The 18,260-nt window shown below is 41.8% G+C and overlaps 1 protein-coding gene across 4 annotated transcripts in view; it reads left to right on the top strand.

Moving 5' to 3' along the window:
- Nucleotides 1–18,260, top strand: part of LOC307046293 (nesprin-2-like) — a 53,829-nt gene that overhangs the window by 33,402 nt on the left and 2,167 nt on the right. For all 4 annotated transcript variants that reach the window (XM_079692679.1, XM_079692677.1, XM_079692676.1 and 1 more), the window contains 15 exons: nucleotides 3,414–3,576; nucleotides 7,285–7,472; nucleotides 7,928–8,078; nucleotides 9,608–9,790; nucleotides 11,183–11,320; nucleotides 11,426–11,620; nucleotides 12,278–12,587; nucleotides 14,041–14,177; nucleotides 14,451–14,580; nucleotides 15,194–15,405; nucleotides 15,490–15,690; nucleotides 15,817–15,945; nucleotides 16,388–16,591; nucleotides 16,980–17,036; nucleotides 17,397–17,446. In XM_079692679.1, coding sequence (XP_079548805.1) covers nucleotides 3,414–3,576; nucleotides 7,285–7,472; nucleotides 7,928–8,078; nucleotides 9,608–9,790; nucleotides 11,183–11,320; nucleotides 11,426–11,620; nucleotides 12,278–12,587; nucleotides 14,041–14,177; nucleotides 14,451–14,580; nucleotides 15,194–15,405; nucleotides 15,490–15,690; nucleotides 15,817–15,945; nucleotides 16,388–16,591; nucleotides 16,980–17,036; nucleotides 17,397–17,446 — 2,448 coding nt within the window. The remainder of the gene's footprint in view (nucleotides 1–3,413; nucleotides 3,577–7,284; nucleotides 7,473–7,927; nucleotides 8,079–9,607; nucleotides 9,791–11,182; nucleotides 11,321–11,425; nucleotides 11,621–12,277; nucleotides 12,588–14,040; nucleotides 14,178–14,450; nucleotides 14,581–15,193; nucleotides 15,406–15,489; nucleotides 15,691–15,816; nucleotides 15,946–16,387; nucleotides 16,592–16,979; nucleotides 17,037–17,396; nucleotides 17,447–18,260) is intronic.

An 18,260-nucleotide genomic window follows, 5' to 3' on the forward strand; every position in this document is an offset into this window, starting at 1 on the left:
GCGATTCTCCGTCTGTCGCACCAGGTGCAGAATTACATTACAATCATTGTAGCTCCTGTCTTAAAGCAGCCATTACAGTGACAGATAGAGGAAGACTATAATGTAATACATTTCATGTGAGAAAAGAGCTTTACATAAATGTGTTTTCGTTTGTTTTATTTATGTGTTCCTCCTTTCTTTCTCCACCTGTTGTCACCTTAACCGTTCTGTCCTGTAATATAAATCTTGCTTTGCATAATCGCTCTTAATAACACTGGACCGCAGGCTGGTTGATTGAAAATGGCAGGAGGCAGATGGAGGTTTTTCTCACTGAGGTTTCCCGCTGAGTCAACAGATTCTACCCTGTTTGCCGTATCCACTAACAGTAACAGCGATGGACAGCTGCACCTGTAATGTGCTCAGGACCTGCAGACTGACTTTAATGTGCTTCCGCTTCTTGGTTCCTGCTTGATGGCTCTGCTTCTGGTGCAGGACTGTTTAAAGGGATATTATAGGTTTGTTTCCAGCGTAAATATGTACATTTCTAATCCAAGGTGCCTCAGTCTTTGGTCCTGCTAAGTTGTCCATGCATTGAAACATCAAAATATTTTAAGAAGCCCAAAGAGACACTTCTCCTGTCTCTCAAACATCAGATTGTTGCATTAAGTGTTGGAGTGCATGGATCGAGGATATACAGATATCTGACTGTAGTCAAAGCGGTTATATGGATCAAATAAAACACCCTAAAGCAGTGTTAGTGAAATCACCCCTCAATAGATACTTTTTATATACATGACATTTATCATGCATCACGCATTTAAAGACTCAGATTACATGACTGAAGTAACAAAAGATAAATAGGCTTTTAAAAGACAGAGGGGGGGAAGAGTGAGAATGATGAAGCTGAACAGAAAAGTAATTTTCATATTACCTTATTTATTCATTTTTTATCAAGAGGCTTGTTTGTCTGTCTGCTGCTTTTGAAATATGACGATTTCTCCGTATTATTTAATAAAATTCCCAGATTTGAGAATGTTGTTCAGCCTTTTTTGAAAACATGTTCCGAGGTATTAAATAATACAATCATCCTAAAATAAGTCAACACATGAATTGATGGTGAAAACTATCGTTGTAGTCAGTTAGATATTTTACAAATGATCTCCTGATGCTGTGTATCCTTGGATGAACCTGCATCCAGATGTGTAGAGAGAGGAGGAGGAGACAAGCAGACTGCAGAGGGGAGGGATGGAGGAGGAGGTGGGGGGGGGGGGTAGTGTTTGCTAGCGGATGAGCCACTGCCATGGAGTAGCCTCTTCACCAGCTCGTAAGTACCTTTCTTCCTCATCACCGACGCAAATGAGGCTGAGGCCGGTGAAAGAGAGCACATCGGATGTTTTGTTGTGATACAGAGGAAGAGGAGGAGGAGGAGGAGACATGGAGAGTAGGAGGGGGGGGGGGGGGGTGGGCTGAGCGTTGTGGGTGCAGGCATGTCGACCGGCAGGCGCATGCAGAGTCATTCAGAGGAAATGTTATTGAGGCAGCCGGCTCTAGATGTCTAGTGTGTCGCTATTTAGATGTGTGTGTGTGTGTGTGTGTGTGTGTGTGTGTGTGTGTGTGTGTGTGTGTGTGTGTGTGTGTGTGTGTGTGTGTGTGTGTGTGTGTGTGTGTGTGTGTGTGTGTGTGTGTGTGTGTGTGTGTGTGTGTGTGTGTGTGTGTGTGTGTGTGTGTGTGTGTGTGTGTGTGTGTGTGTGTGTGTGTGTGTGTGTGTGTCACCGCCACGTCATCCTATCCTGTAGAGACATGCAACCCTGAGCATGCACACAAACACGTCACGCAGAGGCTGCAGGATCCAGAAATAGAGCAGTGACATCCTCCATACAGTCTCTGTCATAGCAGCGTCAGCATCTTTCATTGAGTGTCTCATTACGGGAATCACAAACCGTTTTCACAGTTTGGCTTCAGTGACGGTTGGCTGCATGTTGCTGGTTAATTACATCATAGGCTTCTTTAAATGGACACTAGATAGGATATATGAAAAATGCACAAACTGATATTAACTCATTCATTGTAATGTCAAGAAAACATAAGCAGTCGGCCATGAAAATATTGCGATGTGTTTGTTCAGGCATGTTCCTTTGCAAAATCTGCTTCCCCATGTAATGAGATATACGTTAATGTCTCGTCATTTTCTTTCAAGTTTACTGAATGTCTGATAAACTAGAGAGGGACATGCTTCTGCATAAAAGTCTCACAAAATATCCTTGAAAACGAATCTATTATATGAAAGAAATTGAACAAGATTATAAAAGAGTTGGTTTGTAGAAAGTCAAAACAATTCACTTAAACTTATTGAAGACCTATTGACCTGCGTGGTTCTTGTTTTTGAGTTTGTATTTTCACCTTTTATTGCACTTTCTTCGAATAGAAGCATTGGCTAAATGAAATGTAATGGATTGTAGTTGAAGGTTGAATTTCGGGGTATTAAGGTGTACTTCAGCCAGTGAATGTCATTCCTCTGCATTGTGTTACTTTGTGTTGTGATGTGGGTCACTGACGTGGAGCTGAGCTGGAATGTGCCTCTCAGTCAGATGTAGGCCAGTGTGCAGCTCTGCTAGAATGGCTCCTGTTGTGTCACACGTGAGAATGATAGCAGCGGTTCCCACACTCAGCTGCCTCAGTGTAGAGCCGAGCGCAGTGCCAACGATACCCAGGGTGATGGGTGTGATTCCCACTGTGGACCAACGCTCAACATCTCTGCTCTGTGAAGTAAGGTTGTCTTCACGCCGCATCTCAAAGTCTCACAACTCTGATTCTCCTCCTCTCATGAGACATGCAGCACCTCTGATGTGTTTAAAAGAGTGAAACAGAGTTGATTCTTATCCATTTCAGTTCAGCTAATGTGTTTTTAAAAATCGTTGTGTAACAATGGAGATAGCTCAGAGGAATAAGATATATTTTCATCCCTTAGTGGTTTTATGGAAATTGTTAACAATATCAAATACAAACGCAATGCAAATGCAAACATTTCTGAAATTAGAGATAAAGAAATGTTCTTTATTATTTAGTGTGAGTAATAACACCTCAGGAGGATGTTTGTGTGATTTACTTTAGTGACTCTTTGATAGAAACACAAACATTGAGATTTTCATAATAATTCTTGACATTAAGAAGAATGTAGAATAGCCCCTGTCAATGTAGAGACTGTGCAGTAAATCTGAGAAGAAGTGCACACATTGCTGAAAGGTCGGGGGATTAATCCATGGAAACATTTAACAAATATTTGGTGCTAGAGAACTCAAGAAAATGTTTGCACACTATTGGGATCACGTGTACGATGTTTGTGTTGTACGGTACTCCTTAAATTAGGTTTCTTGATCTCTGAGCAGCAAATCTCCTGTGACACCTTCTTAAACATGATACTTTTCTCTCTGCAGAGTGGGAAAGCTGAAGGAGACGCTGGTGACGGTGCGGCAGCTGGATAAGAACATGAGCAATTTGCGGACATGGCTGTCTCGCATGGAGGCGGAGCTCGCCAAACCCGTGGTGTACGACGTGTGCCACAGCGAAGAGATCCAGAGGAAACTGGCTGAGCAGCAGGTGGGAGCAATGATCCTTGTTTAACTAAGCAGCATATACTGTAACTCCATCCTGGAAGTCGAACTTAAGGGTCTCCTATCATGAAAAATGCACTTTTTGATGTCTTTTATACATAAATATGTGTCCCCGGTGTGTCAGGGAACTCACAAAGTGTCAGAAATAAAACCCTCTCTCTTTTCTTCCGTAGCCAAATCTCTAAAAACGGGGGTATAACAGAGCTGATCCAGATTTGCGTCCGATACGACGTAATATCTGAAATGTGGACCCACGGCCCTATCAGAAACGTTGCTATCAGAAACAATGCCCGATGTGTTTTGGACGTAATATGGTCTGTGTTTGCATTAGCAAGCATCGCTAATACTCAGAGCTAACCTGTACTGGAAAGAGTGTAAAAAAAGCAGGAAATTAAAAAAAAGGAACTCACCTTGTGGTAAACCCGCAAGAGAAAAAGCATTTGAGCTCCATACTGTTTCAGAAATAATCCACAATGTGGTTTGGAACATGATATGGCGTTTGATCACGGCTGTATCTGGGTAGAATTCTCCCGATCAGATATTCAGCATATGCTTTTTTTTTCAAGCTAAGAAGCTGCAGTTCTCTAACAGGGCTGAAATAGAGGGATATGAGGGATGTCTGAAATGCAGGATCTGTTTGGTATTTTGGGCAAAGGCAAGGCAAGTTTATTTATATAGCACTTATCTGTACGCGACAATTCAAAGTGCTTTAAAAAACAAATTAAAATACTTTTTAGGAATAAATACATTAAAAACACATGATACAATTTTACAACAGACATTACAAAGCAAAGATAATAAAATAATAAAAATAAGCACCACAGGTATACATACTGTAGTTCGAATATGAGCAGCTCAATTAAAAGCAGCGGCAAAGAGATATGTTTTTAGTCTCGATTTAAAAATAGTAAGCGTTTCTGCGGACGTGCATGATTTGGGTAGTTTGTTCCAGATTGTCGGGGCATAACAGCTAAATGTTGCCTCTCCATGTTTTGTTTTGACTCTCGGAAGACCCATCCCAGAAGACCTGAGGCACCTTGATGGCTCGTAATTATGTAGGAGTTCAACAATATACTTTGGTCCTAAACCATGTAATGATTTAAAAACTAGCAATAGTACTTTAAAATCAATTCTTTGTCCGACTGGAAGCCAATGTAGAGATTTCAGAACCGGACTGATGTGATCCACTCTTTTATTGTTCGTGAGAACACGTGCAGCAGTTTTCTGGATCAGCTGCAGTTTCTGATGGATTTTTTTGTCAGCCCTGTGAATACACTATTGCAGTAGTCGAGTCTACTAAAGATAAAAGCATGGACAAGCTTTTCTAAGTCCGGTTGTGACATTAGTTTTTTAATCCTCGATGTGTTGTTCAGTTGATAGTATGCAGACCTAATGACCGTTGTAATGTGGCTGTTGAAATTCAGGTCTGAGTCTTTCTAGCTAGCAAAACACATCATAGACATGTTTTTTTATATATCTGAGACCCATAATATATATGCCTAAAAATAGCATGATAGCAGATCTTTAAGTTTGAATCATCTTTGGCCAATGAAAAAGTGAGGCTTTCTTCAGTTTAGCATCTAAATCATGAAGGCCAAAGCTGGAGCTGTGTTCCTTCTAGAGCCGCTAACCAAAACACACACGCCAAAAAAGGAAAGCTCAAGGAATCAAGGTCAAATAATATAATCATAACAAGTCCCATGGTTCTACGTGGAAGAACAACTAAACTTTTCACCAAAAGAAGCTTCCAGATTGTTATCCGGAGCGGGGGGAAGTATGGACTTTGCACCCCTAAAGAGTTTGGATATCTTTCAGGTAAAAATGAAAAAAGCTTTATAATGGCTCCACTTTGAAGGAAGACACAGTGGGGCACTTTGAGGGGATTTAAAGACAGGAAGTACTTTACTCACTCTACTGATGCACGCATGCTTCTAAACCCTTTGTGTTTTGGCCTTCCTGTAGTGGTTTACAGCGTAATCACAGAAAAGTAGCAAAGGTGTGCTTCAAAGTAACATCTCAGCGAGCTGCAGGGTGACGGATATTTGTCAAGAGAAGATGACACACTGAGACGGTAAATGCTCTGAGAGCCCGACCTCAGCCAGCGGCCTGCAGAAACCACATATAATTGAGTGTGTCACTCCTGTTGCAGCCTGCTGTACTCCTGCTTTACTGAAAGGAGAATTCTTAATGGTTGGAGAGTAAAAAGGAAGGATGAGATCCACAGAAATAGATCCATACAGGAAGAGGGAGTAGGCCTTCTACTTCACTGCCTTCACTTAGCACCTGAAAGTGTGTGTTTGGTGGACAAAAAAAAAAAGAAGTTTAGCAATCTGATGTGTTTAATAAACTCCTGTTAATTAAATGGCATTAGCATCGGGTTCTACACACTAAAAGCTCATTTTCCCCACAAAAATTCATCTTGTCTCCCCTGTTGCTTCTCTCACACCTCACTGCACCCCTTACTGTGATCCAGACACTGCTTTATTTAACTCTCAAACCCCACAGAAACTCAACATTTTCTAAACTTTTAAACTGCTCAGCTCTGTCAAAGACTTGTCAGGCAGGGTCTTTAAAGCCATTTCCCGGTTTGTAAAACGTTTATAAAATGGCCAATTCTGCCAAGATCCTGCTGGTGCTGCCAAAACCTTCAGGCTGGATTAGTTTGCTTTTATTTTTTCTTCGAGTTTGATGATGGAGTTTGTGGTTAAAGTGCAGATAGGTGAGTGACAGAAGAACATTTAAATCTTTAATTTGGACAGGGCTATATCTGAGGAAAGAGTAGCTGTCTGAAGAAAGAAAGAGAGGTAAAGCATAAGAAAAGACAAGTGGAATTGGTAGAGCGAAGAAGAAATACAGTCCGGGCCGGCATTAGTGGAAGAAGGCCAGCTGAAATAACTCCCTTGTGGACGGGCTCTTCAAGCTTTCATGTGTCACCATGGAAACCCAGAGAGCGGTCATTTTGTTCAAACAAGAGCCCACAAAGGTGCTGTCAAGCTTCTGAGCGAGATACACGTAAAAAAAAATCCCAATCTGTTGTCGAAGAATTTAATAATAATTCATCTGGATCACTCTGTGGCTGACAGAAAACCATCAATATAATACGGGTTATTGTTCATCCATAAGGAAATGTTTTTAACATATCTAACTATTAAATAGAGAGTTTAGTTTTCAGGCCATTTGAGGCAAATGAGTGAATTGCGATATTTCGATGTAAAAATAGAATTTTAATGTCGTAAGGCAAAGTAGCATCTCAACTATAAAGGAACAAGTCTTTCCAGTGATCACTCAGACTCAGTTTGTCTATTCTCTAGTTTCCCATTCAAATAAATCCAACAGATTACATTTCAAATCTTCACACAGTACTCATGTGTTGCCTTTATGTGCTGGTGGAAGTATCCACCATCTGGGACCAGGTTGTTTTTGTTTATTTAGACAGAAAAGCATCAATAAAAAATAGGTTAATGATTATTAAGTCTAGTTTTTTCCTGTTTTGACTGCTGCTTATTTTAAGAATATCCACTTTTCAAAAGTGTTTACTTCTGTTGCATTCAGGAACAAAAGCTTGTCTAAACTATTTGTGGTTTATTTGGACTGCAGGAATATTTTTTTTAGCTCAAACTCATTAGGAATATTGCATAACATGTTCATTGATAACATTGCTTGATGGTTTGCACACGGTGCTGTTTGCCTGCAGGAGCTGCAGTGGGACATCGAGCAGCACACAGAGAGCGTGGCGTCGGTGCTGACGCTCTGTGACGTCCTGCTGCACGACGCAGACGCCTGCAGCAGCGACGCAGAGAACGACTCCATCCAGCAGACCACGCGCAGCCTGGACCGGCGCTGGAGGAACATCTGCGCCACGTCCATGGAGAGGAGGATGAGGTGAGCGCGCCGACAACTGAGCCACAAAATGATCAGAAATCTCCCCCGTCAAGTCTTTATGATGTCAGGATGGGTCATTACACCTGAGGGCAGGGTTAGCTCAATTCCATCACCCTCTAACAAAAAGTCACGTTTTTAAAAAAATCTTTCTTTCATAATTTTTTTACACTTGAAAATCTGCTTTTGGATTCAAGACATACTTCAAGGCTTCTTTTGTTTGTTTTTTACTTATTATTTATTTTTCTTAAATATATGATTTTTTTTTTTTTTATTGGTATGGACAAAATAAGTCAATCAATAAAAAGTAAAATCAATTATCAGTCAGTTTTCATATGCATGTTTATAAAAAAGAACGGAGATGTATTTATTTGATTACCTGTCTCAGTTGCTCGGGTTTTATCAGTTGACCTTCCACATACATTTTAAAAGTGAAATGATCCGTCTGTTGTCTCCAGGATCGAGGAGACCTGGCGTCTCTGGTGTAAGTTCCTGGACGACTTCTGTCGCTTTGAGGACTGGCTGAAGAGCGCTGAGATCACTGCGGCCAGCCCGGACTCTGCCAACGTGCTCTACACCGGCGCCAAGGAGGAGCTCAAGAAGTTCGAGGTGAGAGGAAACCTCTCTTTTTAGTTGTTTTGATTTCTGTAAGCAGTCTTTCACTTTGGCAGAATAGTGGAAAGTGTGGGTTAAAAAGAAAGTCTGAGAAGAGGTCTCAAACCCCTCAAGACTTAAAAGAAGGATGTGTCTTTTTTCCCATTGGGTGGATTTCTAACACTCTTATCTTATGAACTACATCCCGCTTTGCAGTGTGAGTGAAGTTTCAGCTTCAGGTAGGGATGCATATCGTTGACTTTTTTACGATACCGATACCGATACCACTGAACGATACCGATACTCAACCGATACATATCGTGATACTTTGAAAATGTATCATCCCACAATTACTCCCATGAAGCGCTTTATGATATAGTTAACATGTCAAATGAATATTACATTAAATTGTGGGACTTCTTGGACCTTTTAGTACTGAACAAACAATGAAAAATACATACCGATTATGGAATATCTTTTAACACCCGCCATCAGGTGTGAATAGCACATCTTGTCAATGCAAACAGACCGTTATAGCACCGTTATAATTAATGTTAAACCTGAGATTCGACTAGAGAACAAATACATAATAGAATAATGGCCATGAGATCTCGGCATTGCACAAACAAACAAATCTCATCTTTAAAATCAACATTTGCCTTCCCTGGTGAGAGAAAACAAATCCCATCACAGTTCATTTGTGGGACTTACCTTTTCTAGTATTGAACAAACAATGAAAAATACATAAAATATGAAGAAAAACGATTATGCAATCTAATTTATAACACCCGCCATCACGGGCCACGGACTCACTTTTTTTAAATGTATTTATTTTATTTTTTTAAGTATCGAAACCGGATCTGATTTCGGTACGGTATACGGTAGCCACCAGTAACCGGTATTTCGGTAATACCGGATACCGGTATGCATGTTGCTATAAAACACAGAGATAACTTATTTTTTGCCGGTATGGATTATAAACACAGGTGTTGATATTGTTGTTAACCAAACACATTTCCTCCTGTGGACGACCAGTGACCTATTGACTGACCACCCGAGACATGTGATGGGAGCTATGGGAGAGTAAGGGTCAGAATCAGCATTGGGATGTAGGTTAAATTCCATGAAGTGACACGAAAAGGTTATCAATCCTCCTGAGCAGCTGGAAGCGGAGGCAGTTTCAACGTGTCAGAGTTACTTTAATCTAATATATGAAAAAAAAAAATGAAGTTTGTTTGGTTTTTGAGGTATCTTTGCAAATCCAACGGTTAATAATTCAAGTTCCAATGAAACCATTCTTTTATATGGTATTACAGTTAAAACGTCTTGGAAGTAAGTGCCTTTTTAATAAAGAAATCTGGCATAAAACAAGAAAAGGGAATTTAAGTGGAATTTGGTGGAAAAAAAGAGGAACACCTTACATTTAAAATTCTTAGGTTATGTTGATCTTTGGTAACACATCAAACTTAAAGTAATCCTGTCTTCTAAAAAGCGTTAGCAGGTCTTTTATATTGACTCGTAAGCTGTTTCTGTTGTCCTGTCAGGCGTTCCAGCGGCAGGTCCACGAGCGTCTGACTCAGCTGGAGCTGGTCAACAAACAGTACCGCCGTCTGGCCCGGGAGAACCGCACCGACGCCGCCAGCAAACTCAAGCTCCTCGTCCAGGAGGGGAACCAGAGGTGGGACAGCCTGCAGAAGAGGGTGGTTTCCGTTCTCCGCAGACTCAAGGTGAGACGGGGTTCAGGAGAGGACCTTTTCTTTACAATAAAGACCTCAGATCTCATTTAGGCAGACAATTAAATCATTAAGATATTTAAAGCTTCCACAGCACACACAACTTCAACATTTCACAACTTTCACAGCAGCAGGAGGTCGATGATTTTGAACTCAAAGTAACTGCATGCGTGAAAATAAAACGAAATGAGCAGTGTAGGAAATACTGCTTTTCTTAAGTAGTAGTAGTAATAATACCAAAGTAAGGAAACCTCTTGAATTTTACTAAAGTATAAGCATCAACATATACTAAAATGACCAAAACTAATACTTTAAAACACTTGAAACTTTTCAAGCCTTTTTTTATACTGCCAGCTATCTTAATCAATAACAGCGCTTCATAAATTATTTGTAAATGTATGTTTCGTATTAATAAAAGGAACCTGCAAAGTAACTTAAGTTGAAATGTATATATGTAGTGTAGTGGAGTAAAAAGAAAAATAGTTCCTTCCAAAATGTAGTGGAGTAGCAGTACCTCATAATGTACTTAGCAGTACCTCATAATGTACTTAGCACTACCTCATAATGTACTTAGCAGTACCTCATAATGTACTTAGCAGTACATCATAATGTACTGAGCAGTACCTCATAATGTACTTAAGGGCAGAACTTGAGTAAATGTACGAGTCAGATAACGGTCAGAAAGCAGAGTGTGTGGAGATGCAGCCGATCCGAGGGATACCCCTTCTCTCCGCTCTAAGCCGGCCGGATTTAGGTCAGCTCTCCGACGGTGACGAGGCACCAGCGTCACGTTGCCAGGGAGACGTTTGCATCACGACATGTGGAGCTGAGCAGATCAATATATTTATGTTGCTTTGAGTTAGGATGTTGTCAAAGAACTCAGCTGGTGTAGAAATATGCACATCCTGGGAATTTGCAGCAGAGAGTCACCAGTGGTTTATATATTCCTATTTTTATTTATACTGTAACTTAGATCTTTTCTTATTATCTTTGTGTGATCGGTCTTATCCCGGTATTCATTCGTATTGATGTTGCTCCTCGGACACCTGCCTTTCCCTACAGGGATTAATAAAGGTTTAATGTATCCTATCTTATATAGTCACAGTGGTTTATTCCCAGAAAGAAGGCTGCTAAGATACAATTCATTTAATTCAGACAAGAATGTTGCACAATATTATTATGTATCTTTTCAGGGATGTGTGTAAAAAAATGCAATTTACTTTGAAAAACATTCTAATGACATTTGAGCTCTGCTGGAGAGAATGAATGTTGTTTTATTAGATATCAGTACTTGTAAGAGAATCATGGTTCTTAACTCCAACTAATGCTGTTAACATGATATGCTCTGAACTAGTTAGAACCATCCTCTGCCCTGTGCTCCTGCAGCACTTCACCTCTCAGAGAGAGGACTTTGAGGGGACTCGGGAGGGGATCCTGGTCTGGCTCACAGAGATGGACCTGCAGCTCACCAACGTGGAGCATTTCTCCGAGAGCGACGTCGAGGACAAGATGAGGCAACTCAACGTAAGTCTGCTCCTGCTGGCACTTACACAAAGCACAGCGCCATCTTTTCTTTAACCCTGGCTTCCTTAATGACCAACTTGTCTTCTTCTCCCCTTTAATGTTCAGGGCTTCCAGCAGGAAATCACTCTGAACACCAACAAGATCGACGCTCTGATTGTGTTCGGGGAGAACCTGATCCAGAAGAGCGCCCCTCTGGACGCCGTGCTGATGGAGGACGAGCTGGAGGAGCTGCACTCGTACTGCCAGGAGGTGTTCGGCAGGGTGTCCCGCTTCCACCACCGCCTGGTGCACCGCCGCCCGGTCAGTGAGCACAGGGACACAGTCACACTAGACTTTGATGCTTCAGGCTTTTCTTTACAGTAATGATAAGATATTTTGTAAAGCAAAAAGAACGAATGATCCACAGAAAACAAATTAAAGGACATACTTATCAAATGTAAAAAATCTTCCTTAATATAAGGCAATGTTTTGTGTTTAATTGTGTTCTTACTGAGTAAGTGAGGGTTACTTAAATCATTTCAACATGTAGCATCATTTTTATTTTCCCAAAAAAGTGCATAAAGAATATATATAAACAAATTATTGCATAAAAATATAAATACCGGTAATAATAAAGAAACGAATAAAGAAAATATATAAATGATAAAAACTAAATCATCATAGAGAATGTCTATGTAAGGCTAAAAATGTTTTATTTGTCAGTTTCACACATGGCTTGTCCAGAAGAGAGACTAAATATGTGTTACAGTGGTACATTTCACTTTTATTATTTTTACTACCAATTAAACCTTTTGTTTTGGAGGAGAACTGCTCTTTTTGTTATTCATCCTACTTGAAATCATTCAATTGTCTGTCTAATCAAACATGGAGGACAATATGTATGTGTCTCATCAGGTTGCGTCTACCAGACTAAATCAGTTTGTGTTACTTACTTTGTCCTTCTTTAATATTCTGAAGTTCCTGGAGGAGGAGGAGGAGGAGAGGGATCTATCAGACCTGGACGACTCCCCCGATCTGACCGGTGGGACGTCCTGGGAGGAGTCGAGGAAGAAGGAGGAGGAAGAGGAGGAGGATGTTCCAGCAGGAGGGGCAGAGCGACGGCGGGTCATGTGTCAGCTCCTCGCCCCCCCCCTGGAGCGGTCGGGCAGAGAGACGCCCGTCAGCGTGGACTCCATCCCGCTGGAGTGGGACCACACTGTGGACGTGGGAGGGTCTTCATCACATGAGGATGATGAGGAGGACACCACATACTTCAGCACCCTGTCAGGTAATAACTGCTGCTTATAGGCTAAACTTGTTTGTGTTGTGGTGTCATATGTGTGTATACATTACTTTAATAATCTTTCACATTTTCCAATAGCTTGAAGAAATAATAAAACGTTATAAATAAATGTATAATATGAATAAAATCTGGAGAATAGTTAAAGTAGGCACAGCCAAGGATTGCTTTTCATCAGTTTCCCAAAATGAATAAATAAGCTAACAGCCTTGGATTAAATACGGTTAAGCATTCAAACATTTCAAAGAGCTGAGAGTTTACCAGGAAGAGTTTTTCTGAGAAAACCAAGTCCAAGATATATAGTGCTGTGAAGAAAACCTCAGAGCATTCTTGAACACAGCAGAGCTCAAAACAGTCGCGGTGCCCAGAAACAGCAAAATGAACGGTTTCCTGTGATTGACGTTTCCAAGTTCCACTTATTTGCAAGATGGTTTCCAGACTGTAATGGAATTAAAGGAGACCAAAGAAATTTAGAGAGTTTGAAGAATAACCAACACTTAAGCTGCAGGTCTTTTCTCCCGTTTCTCACCCCCCCACCCCCCCCCCCCCATCTCCCCCCCCCACCCTGCCTGAAACACCCCCATTTGACTACTTCTGGCATCACTATGTCACACACGCTTCTATTGAGTAGTGCTCCAACACATTGTACGTGATAGGCTAAGGGGCGGGACATCTCTAAGTGGTTGACCAATAAGAACAGAGATCTAACCAATCAGAGCAGACTGGGCTCTGGTTTCAGACAGAGGGTGAAAAGAGGTCCAGCAGCACAGGCAGTATGAGAAAAATAAAGAGCTTTTTGAACATTAAAGCATGGAGACATGTCCCAGAAGAGGCACTTAATACTAATATGAACCTGAAAAGGATCAGAATGTCTTATTCTTCAGTTCAACCACAAAGATGTTCTCTCCTCAACGTCTCAGCTGCTCTTATATATTTAGCCCCTTTCACTCTCTGTTACAGATGTGCAGGTCACAAAGAGCTCAGAGTCTTTGGTTAAATCGACTGTCAGAGCAGTGAACGCTGCCTCGGGTAGGCTCCGCCTCCTGCATGCCCCTGCTCTCTGTCTGCTTATGGACCCACATCCAGTTGCCCCCCCCCACATCCCCATTATCACACGTTGTTGCTGCGCAGAGCTACAGCTTCTCATTCACTTTAAAGAAATTGTTTAGCTTACAAAGATCAAATCTTTGTAAGAGAAAAAAGGAAACTTGCCTGATGTGGAAATTGATGTATTTTACTCTTCATTCCATTTGTTTTCCCATCTTATAATGCTGTGTATGCATGTATATGATTTATACCTGAGTCATATGCATGTATTAGAAGACTGTGTGATGAATCCTTATTACTCTGTTTTCTCTCTCTTTGGTTTTGCCCCTCCATACATTCCCTCATTAGTTTTCACTCTTCATTTACTTAACTGTCTTCTCCTCTTTCTCCGTAGGGAAGTCAGTGAGCGACCCCCCCAGCTGGCACCAGCCCGTCTCACCTGAAAGGAAACGAGTTCCCAGAGAAATGATCCGAGGCCTGAGCGCGTCTCCTTCACACACCTCCAGCACTCCCTTCCACCAGCAGGGCTACGTAAGGACACACACATTAAGATCCAAGCGCCATCATCTCAGGAATTTAGGTTTAATTAGTTTTGATCAGTGTTTTAAGTTGGTGTGTGTGTGTGTGTGTGTGTGTGTGTGTGTGTGTGTGTGTGTGTGTGTGTGTGTGTGTGTGTGTGTGTGTGTGTGTGTGTGTGTGTGTGTGTGTGTGTGTGTGTGTGTGTGTGTGTGTGTGTGTGTGTGTGTGTGTGTGTGTGTGTGTGTGTGTGTGTGTGTGTGTGTGTGTGTGTGTGTGTGTGTGCAGGCTAAGCTGATGTCGGAGTGCAGCGGCAGCATCAACACGGTGAAGAGAGTGAAGCTGATCCTGAATGATGAAGAGGAGCCGGTGGATCAGGGTCTGACGGTCAGCACGGCCGACAAGCAGACCAGCACAGGTACAGAGATACACAACAGAGAGGGAGGTGTCACTCTGCTGGATTTCTTTCAGGGAAATGTGATTATTTTTTTTGTGACTTGTGTTTTGTACCCCACTGGCACAAAATGTAAGAAAGTCCTGCAATTTAGACTTTCTACTTATTTTTCTTCTTAACTTTTTGATTAAGCGATTATTATCCTAGACGTATACAGGGCACTCGCTTTATTCAACAAAGAGTCCAAAACTCAAAGATATTAATTGAAATGATATAAAATGGAGAAATTCAGCAAATCACCACTTTTGGGAATAAAAAATGAAAATGTTGTGTCGAGGCTGATGATATTCTTTGTAATTGTCGAGTTTGTTTTGGTTTTCAAACAAATGCTTTATAAATGGTAATGATTGTGTTTGTTCATGGAGCTCTTAATAACAAACAGTTACATTATAAATTGTAGGAAAAACTCAAATAAACAGTTTAATGCTCAAATGCTCATTCAGTAACACTAAATCTAGGTTGAAATGAATTCATATAAAAAGTCATCGTGCTAATGCTTCAGGACCGCACTACAGTGAACAATAAGGCACAGTGTTTTCACAGCAGTGCTAAGAACGTGTCTCTCGTGTCTCTGCAGGTGTGATCGAGCGCTGGGAGCTGCTTCAGGTGCAGAAGCTCAACAACGAGACGGACATCAAGCAGGACCTGGAGCAGTGGCAGAAGCTGAACACTGACCTCTGTGATGTCACTTCCTGGTTGGGCCGGGTGCTGCCAGAGCTAGAGAGGCTGCAGAGGATCGCACCGGCCACCAGCATCCGAGACATTGAAGTGAACATCCGGAAACTAAAGGTAGAACACAGACAACACCGTATAATCGCATAAACCTTCTAAATGATGGAAGGTAAACATGTAATCATCTGTTCGGTCTTGTAGGAGATGCAGAAGTCCTTCAACAGCTACAAGTGTCTGATGATCTCCACCAACCTGAGCAGCCGTCACTTCCTGTGTAGCGACAGCGCCGAGCTGCAGGAGCTGCAGGAAGCCATGAGCTCTGCCAACAGCAGCTGGCCTCAGGCCTGCAGCGGGCTGGAGAGCTGGGAGAGGAGGCTGCACGCTGCTCTCATGCAGTGTCAGGTCAGACATGGAGACACTCTGACATCAGAGAATACAGAATGTAAAGTAGTGTGGTTCAGGAAATGCTCCAACGAATGCCCAGAAGGCAAGCACCTCTACCCCTCTGACTCAGCTCTTCTCCTGCAGGAGTTCCATGAGACGCTGCACTCCCTGCTGCTGTGGCTCGCTCAGGCGGAGAACAAACTGAACGCTGTGAATGTCAGCGACGCCTCGGCGCCACGCTCCGTCCTGCTGGAGCACCGGGACACCCTGACGGTGAGCAGAGAATCCTTTCATCAGCCCTGCCATGGCATTTCTCTTTTATCTTGTCTCGCCCAAAAAAACATTTCTAAACTGATTCCAAGACATTTGGAGTTCATGAGGTTTTTTTTGCCACAGTTTTGTCTTTATTTCGGTAATATATAAGTTCGACTTGTTGCCTTGGTTATGTTGGATCTTGCATTTTTAGATTTTCACCTGGAGTGTCGCAAATAAATTCTTTACTTGAAATACCGTCGCGCTACTAGATAATGAGACAAGAGAAAATTACATTTACTTCTAATGAAAGGGTTGGTATTAGAAAATATATTTCAACCTAACTTTAATCTGCTTGATACATTTGTTACAGTTCCCTCACTAGCTTATACACTTCATCAAAACAGGAAACACATTTGCACATGAACACTTTGTCATGATTTCACTACCCCCCCCCCCCCAGGCTCTGCAGGAGGAGCTGTGCGGCCGCCAGCGGCAGGTCTCCTCCCTGCAGGAGATCTCCTCTCAGCTGCTGCTGGAGGACAGCAGAGAGGACAGCAGAGAGGACAGCGTGGAGGCCAAGGAGAAGGTCCACGTCATCGGGAACAAGCTGCAGCTGCTGCTCCGACAGGTGGCCGCTCACCTGAGCACGCTGCAGGGCACACTGGTGAGGCCCACGGTTCATCTCACTCTGATCTAACTGTGGGGGGGCTGTGATAGTGTCTTTTAAACCATGAGCTGCCCCTTTTCTATTAAAATGTGCAAGTGATAATATTGTAAAAACAGGACCATAGATAGAGTGTGCCATTTGTTGAGAATTGACAGTTTATGTAGCCTACTATTCCTAAATAAAAATTAATTGGTAGTCACGTATATAAACAACAATGTTATCACTGCACCAAGCCAATTTTAAATATCTGCACACTTACTCTAAATGTACGTCACTGGTGTTCATGCTGGACATTCCTCTGCGATGCTATCAGAGGTAAAGTACGGTAACTTTCCTCTGATGAAAGCCCTCGTATCTGATGGTGTGTTCAATGTCTGTCTCCCAGGAAACCTGCTCCTCCGGCACAGGGACGGAAAGCATTGGTCTGGGAACGCTGCAGAAGGTATGATCATTTTATCTTTAATTACAATCTCCACAATGTCTGACTGAGAGCAGTGATGCACAGTAACACCTCCAACACTAACATTAGGTCATCCGTTTTCAAATATGAATGTAAAATAAAAACAAGCATTTTGGTTCTGTTAAGGCATAATAATACATTTTTTAAATATTCAATTACAAGAGAAAAACAAGGAAGTTACATTATAGTAAGTTGTGAAACTGTTACTCTGTTACTTCTTCTACCACTTTAAGGTTTTATATTGAAAAGCTATATAGATTTACCTATTTGGAACTTCTTCATGAAGCCACACTGACTGATAGCTGCTGTTTTAAGTGATGAATGCTTTGTCTCCTGCTTCAGGAGGAGGCTGCAGGTCTACATGCAGCTATCGGACCCCCAGCAACTAAAAGGTAACTTTGACAAACTGCACTTTCTGAAGTACGTCATTCTAAGGGTTTAACTAACCCCCCCAAAAAACTATGCAGATATGTGGGCCTTCAAAACAGTTTGATGTTAATGTAGTTTTTTTTCATAATGTTGAATATCCTAATTAATGGGGTAACTTTTTGTGGCAATTCACCTTGCAGTAAAATGTATAAGTGTATGAAAATGATGTTTGAATGTTGGGCACACTGTTGTGTATAAAAACACTAACATGTACATTTAGAAGAAGCTTGTACCTGGGCTTAGAGGCTGGAAGATTTAAGTAGTTTTAAACTCTCATCGTAGTACCTAAAATGTCTTTTGTACATAAACATGTGTCCCCTCTTTGTAGAGAGATTCTGAAAGTTTCAGGAAAAAAGATTCTCTCTTTTTGTCCTGATCCATTTATATAAAAACCTGTCTGAAAATGAGCTGATCAGAATTTGGCCACTTTATGATGTCATAACGATGTTCTGGCTTGTGTAGCCATTAGCCAATCACCAACCAAGGTAACCCCCCCCCACCGTATCACCTGAATCTCCTCCTAGAGCACCATTGTGTTCTTTTTAACCAAATATCTCTCAGAGGGGTGTGGGGAGGGGCTCCTTATTTTCATCTAAAGTAACAGACTGTGGCCGTTTCTCAATGTCGAGTACACCTGCTGCAGAGCAACTATTTCAAGTCTACTACGTCATCGAGTGGTGCCGAAGGACTGTTTAAATGCATGTTAAATGCCCAGCATTCTGCGCCACTCTATGACGTAGTATACTTGAAATAGTGGCTCTGCAGCATGTGTACTCG

The sequence above is a fragment of the Notothenia rossii genome, assembly GCF_949606895.1.
Source record: "Notothenia rossii genome assembly, chromosome: 7".
NCBI lineage: Eukaryota > Metazoa > Chordata > Actinopteri > Perciformes > Nototheniidae > Notothenia > Notothenia rossii.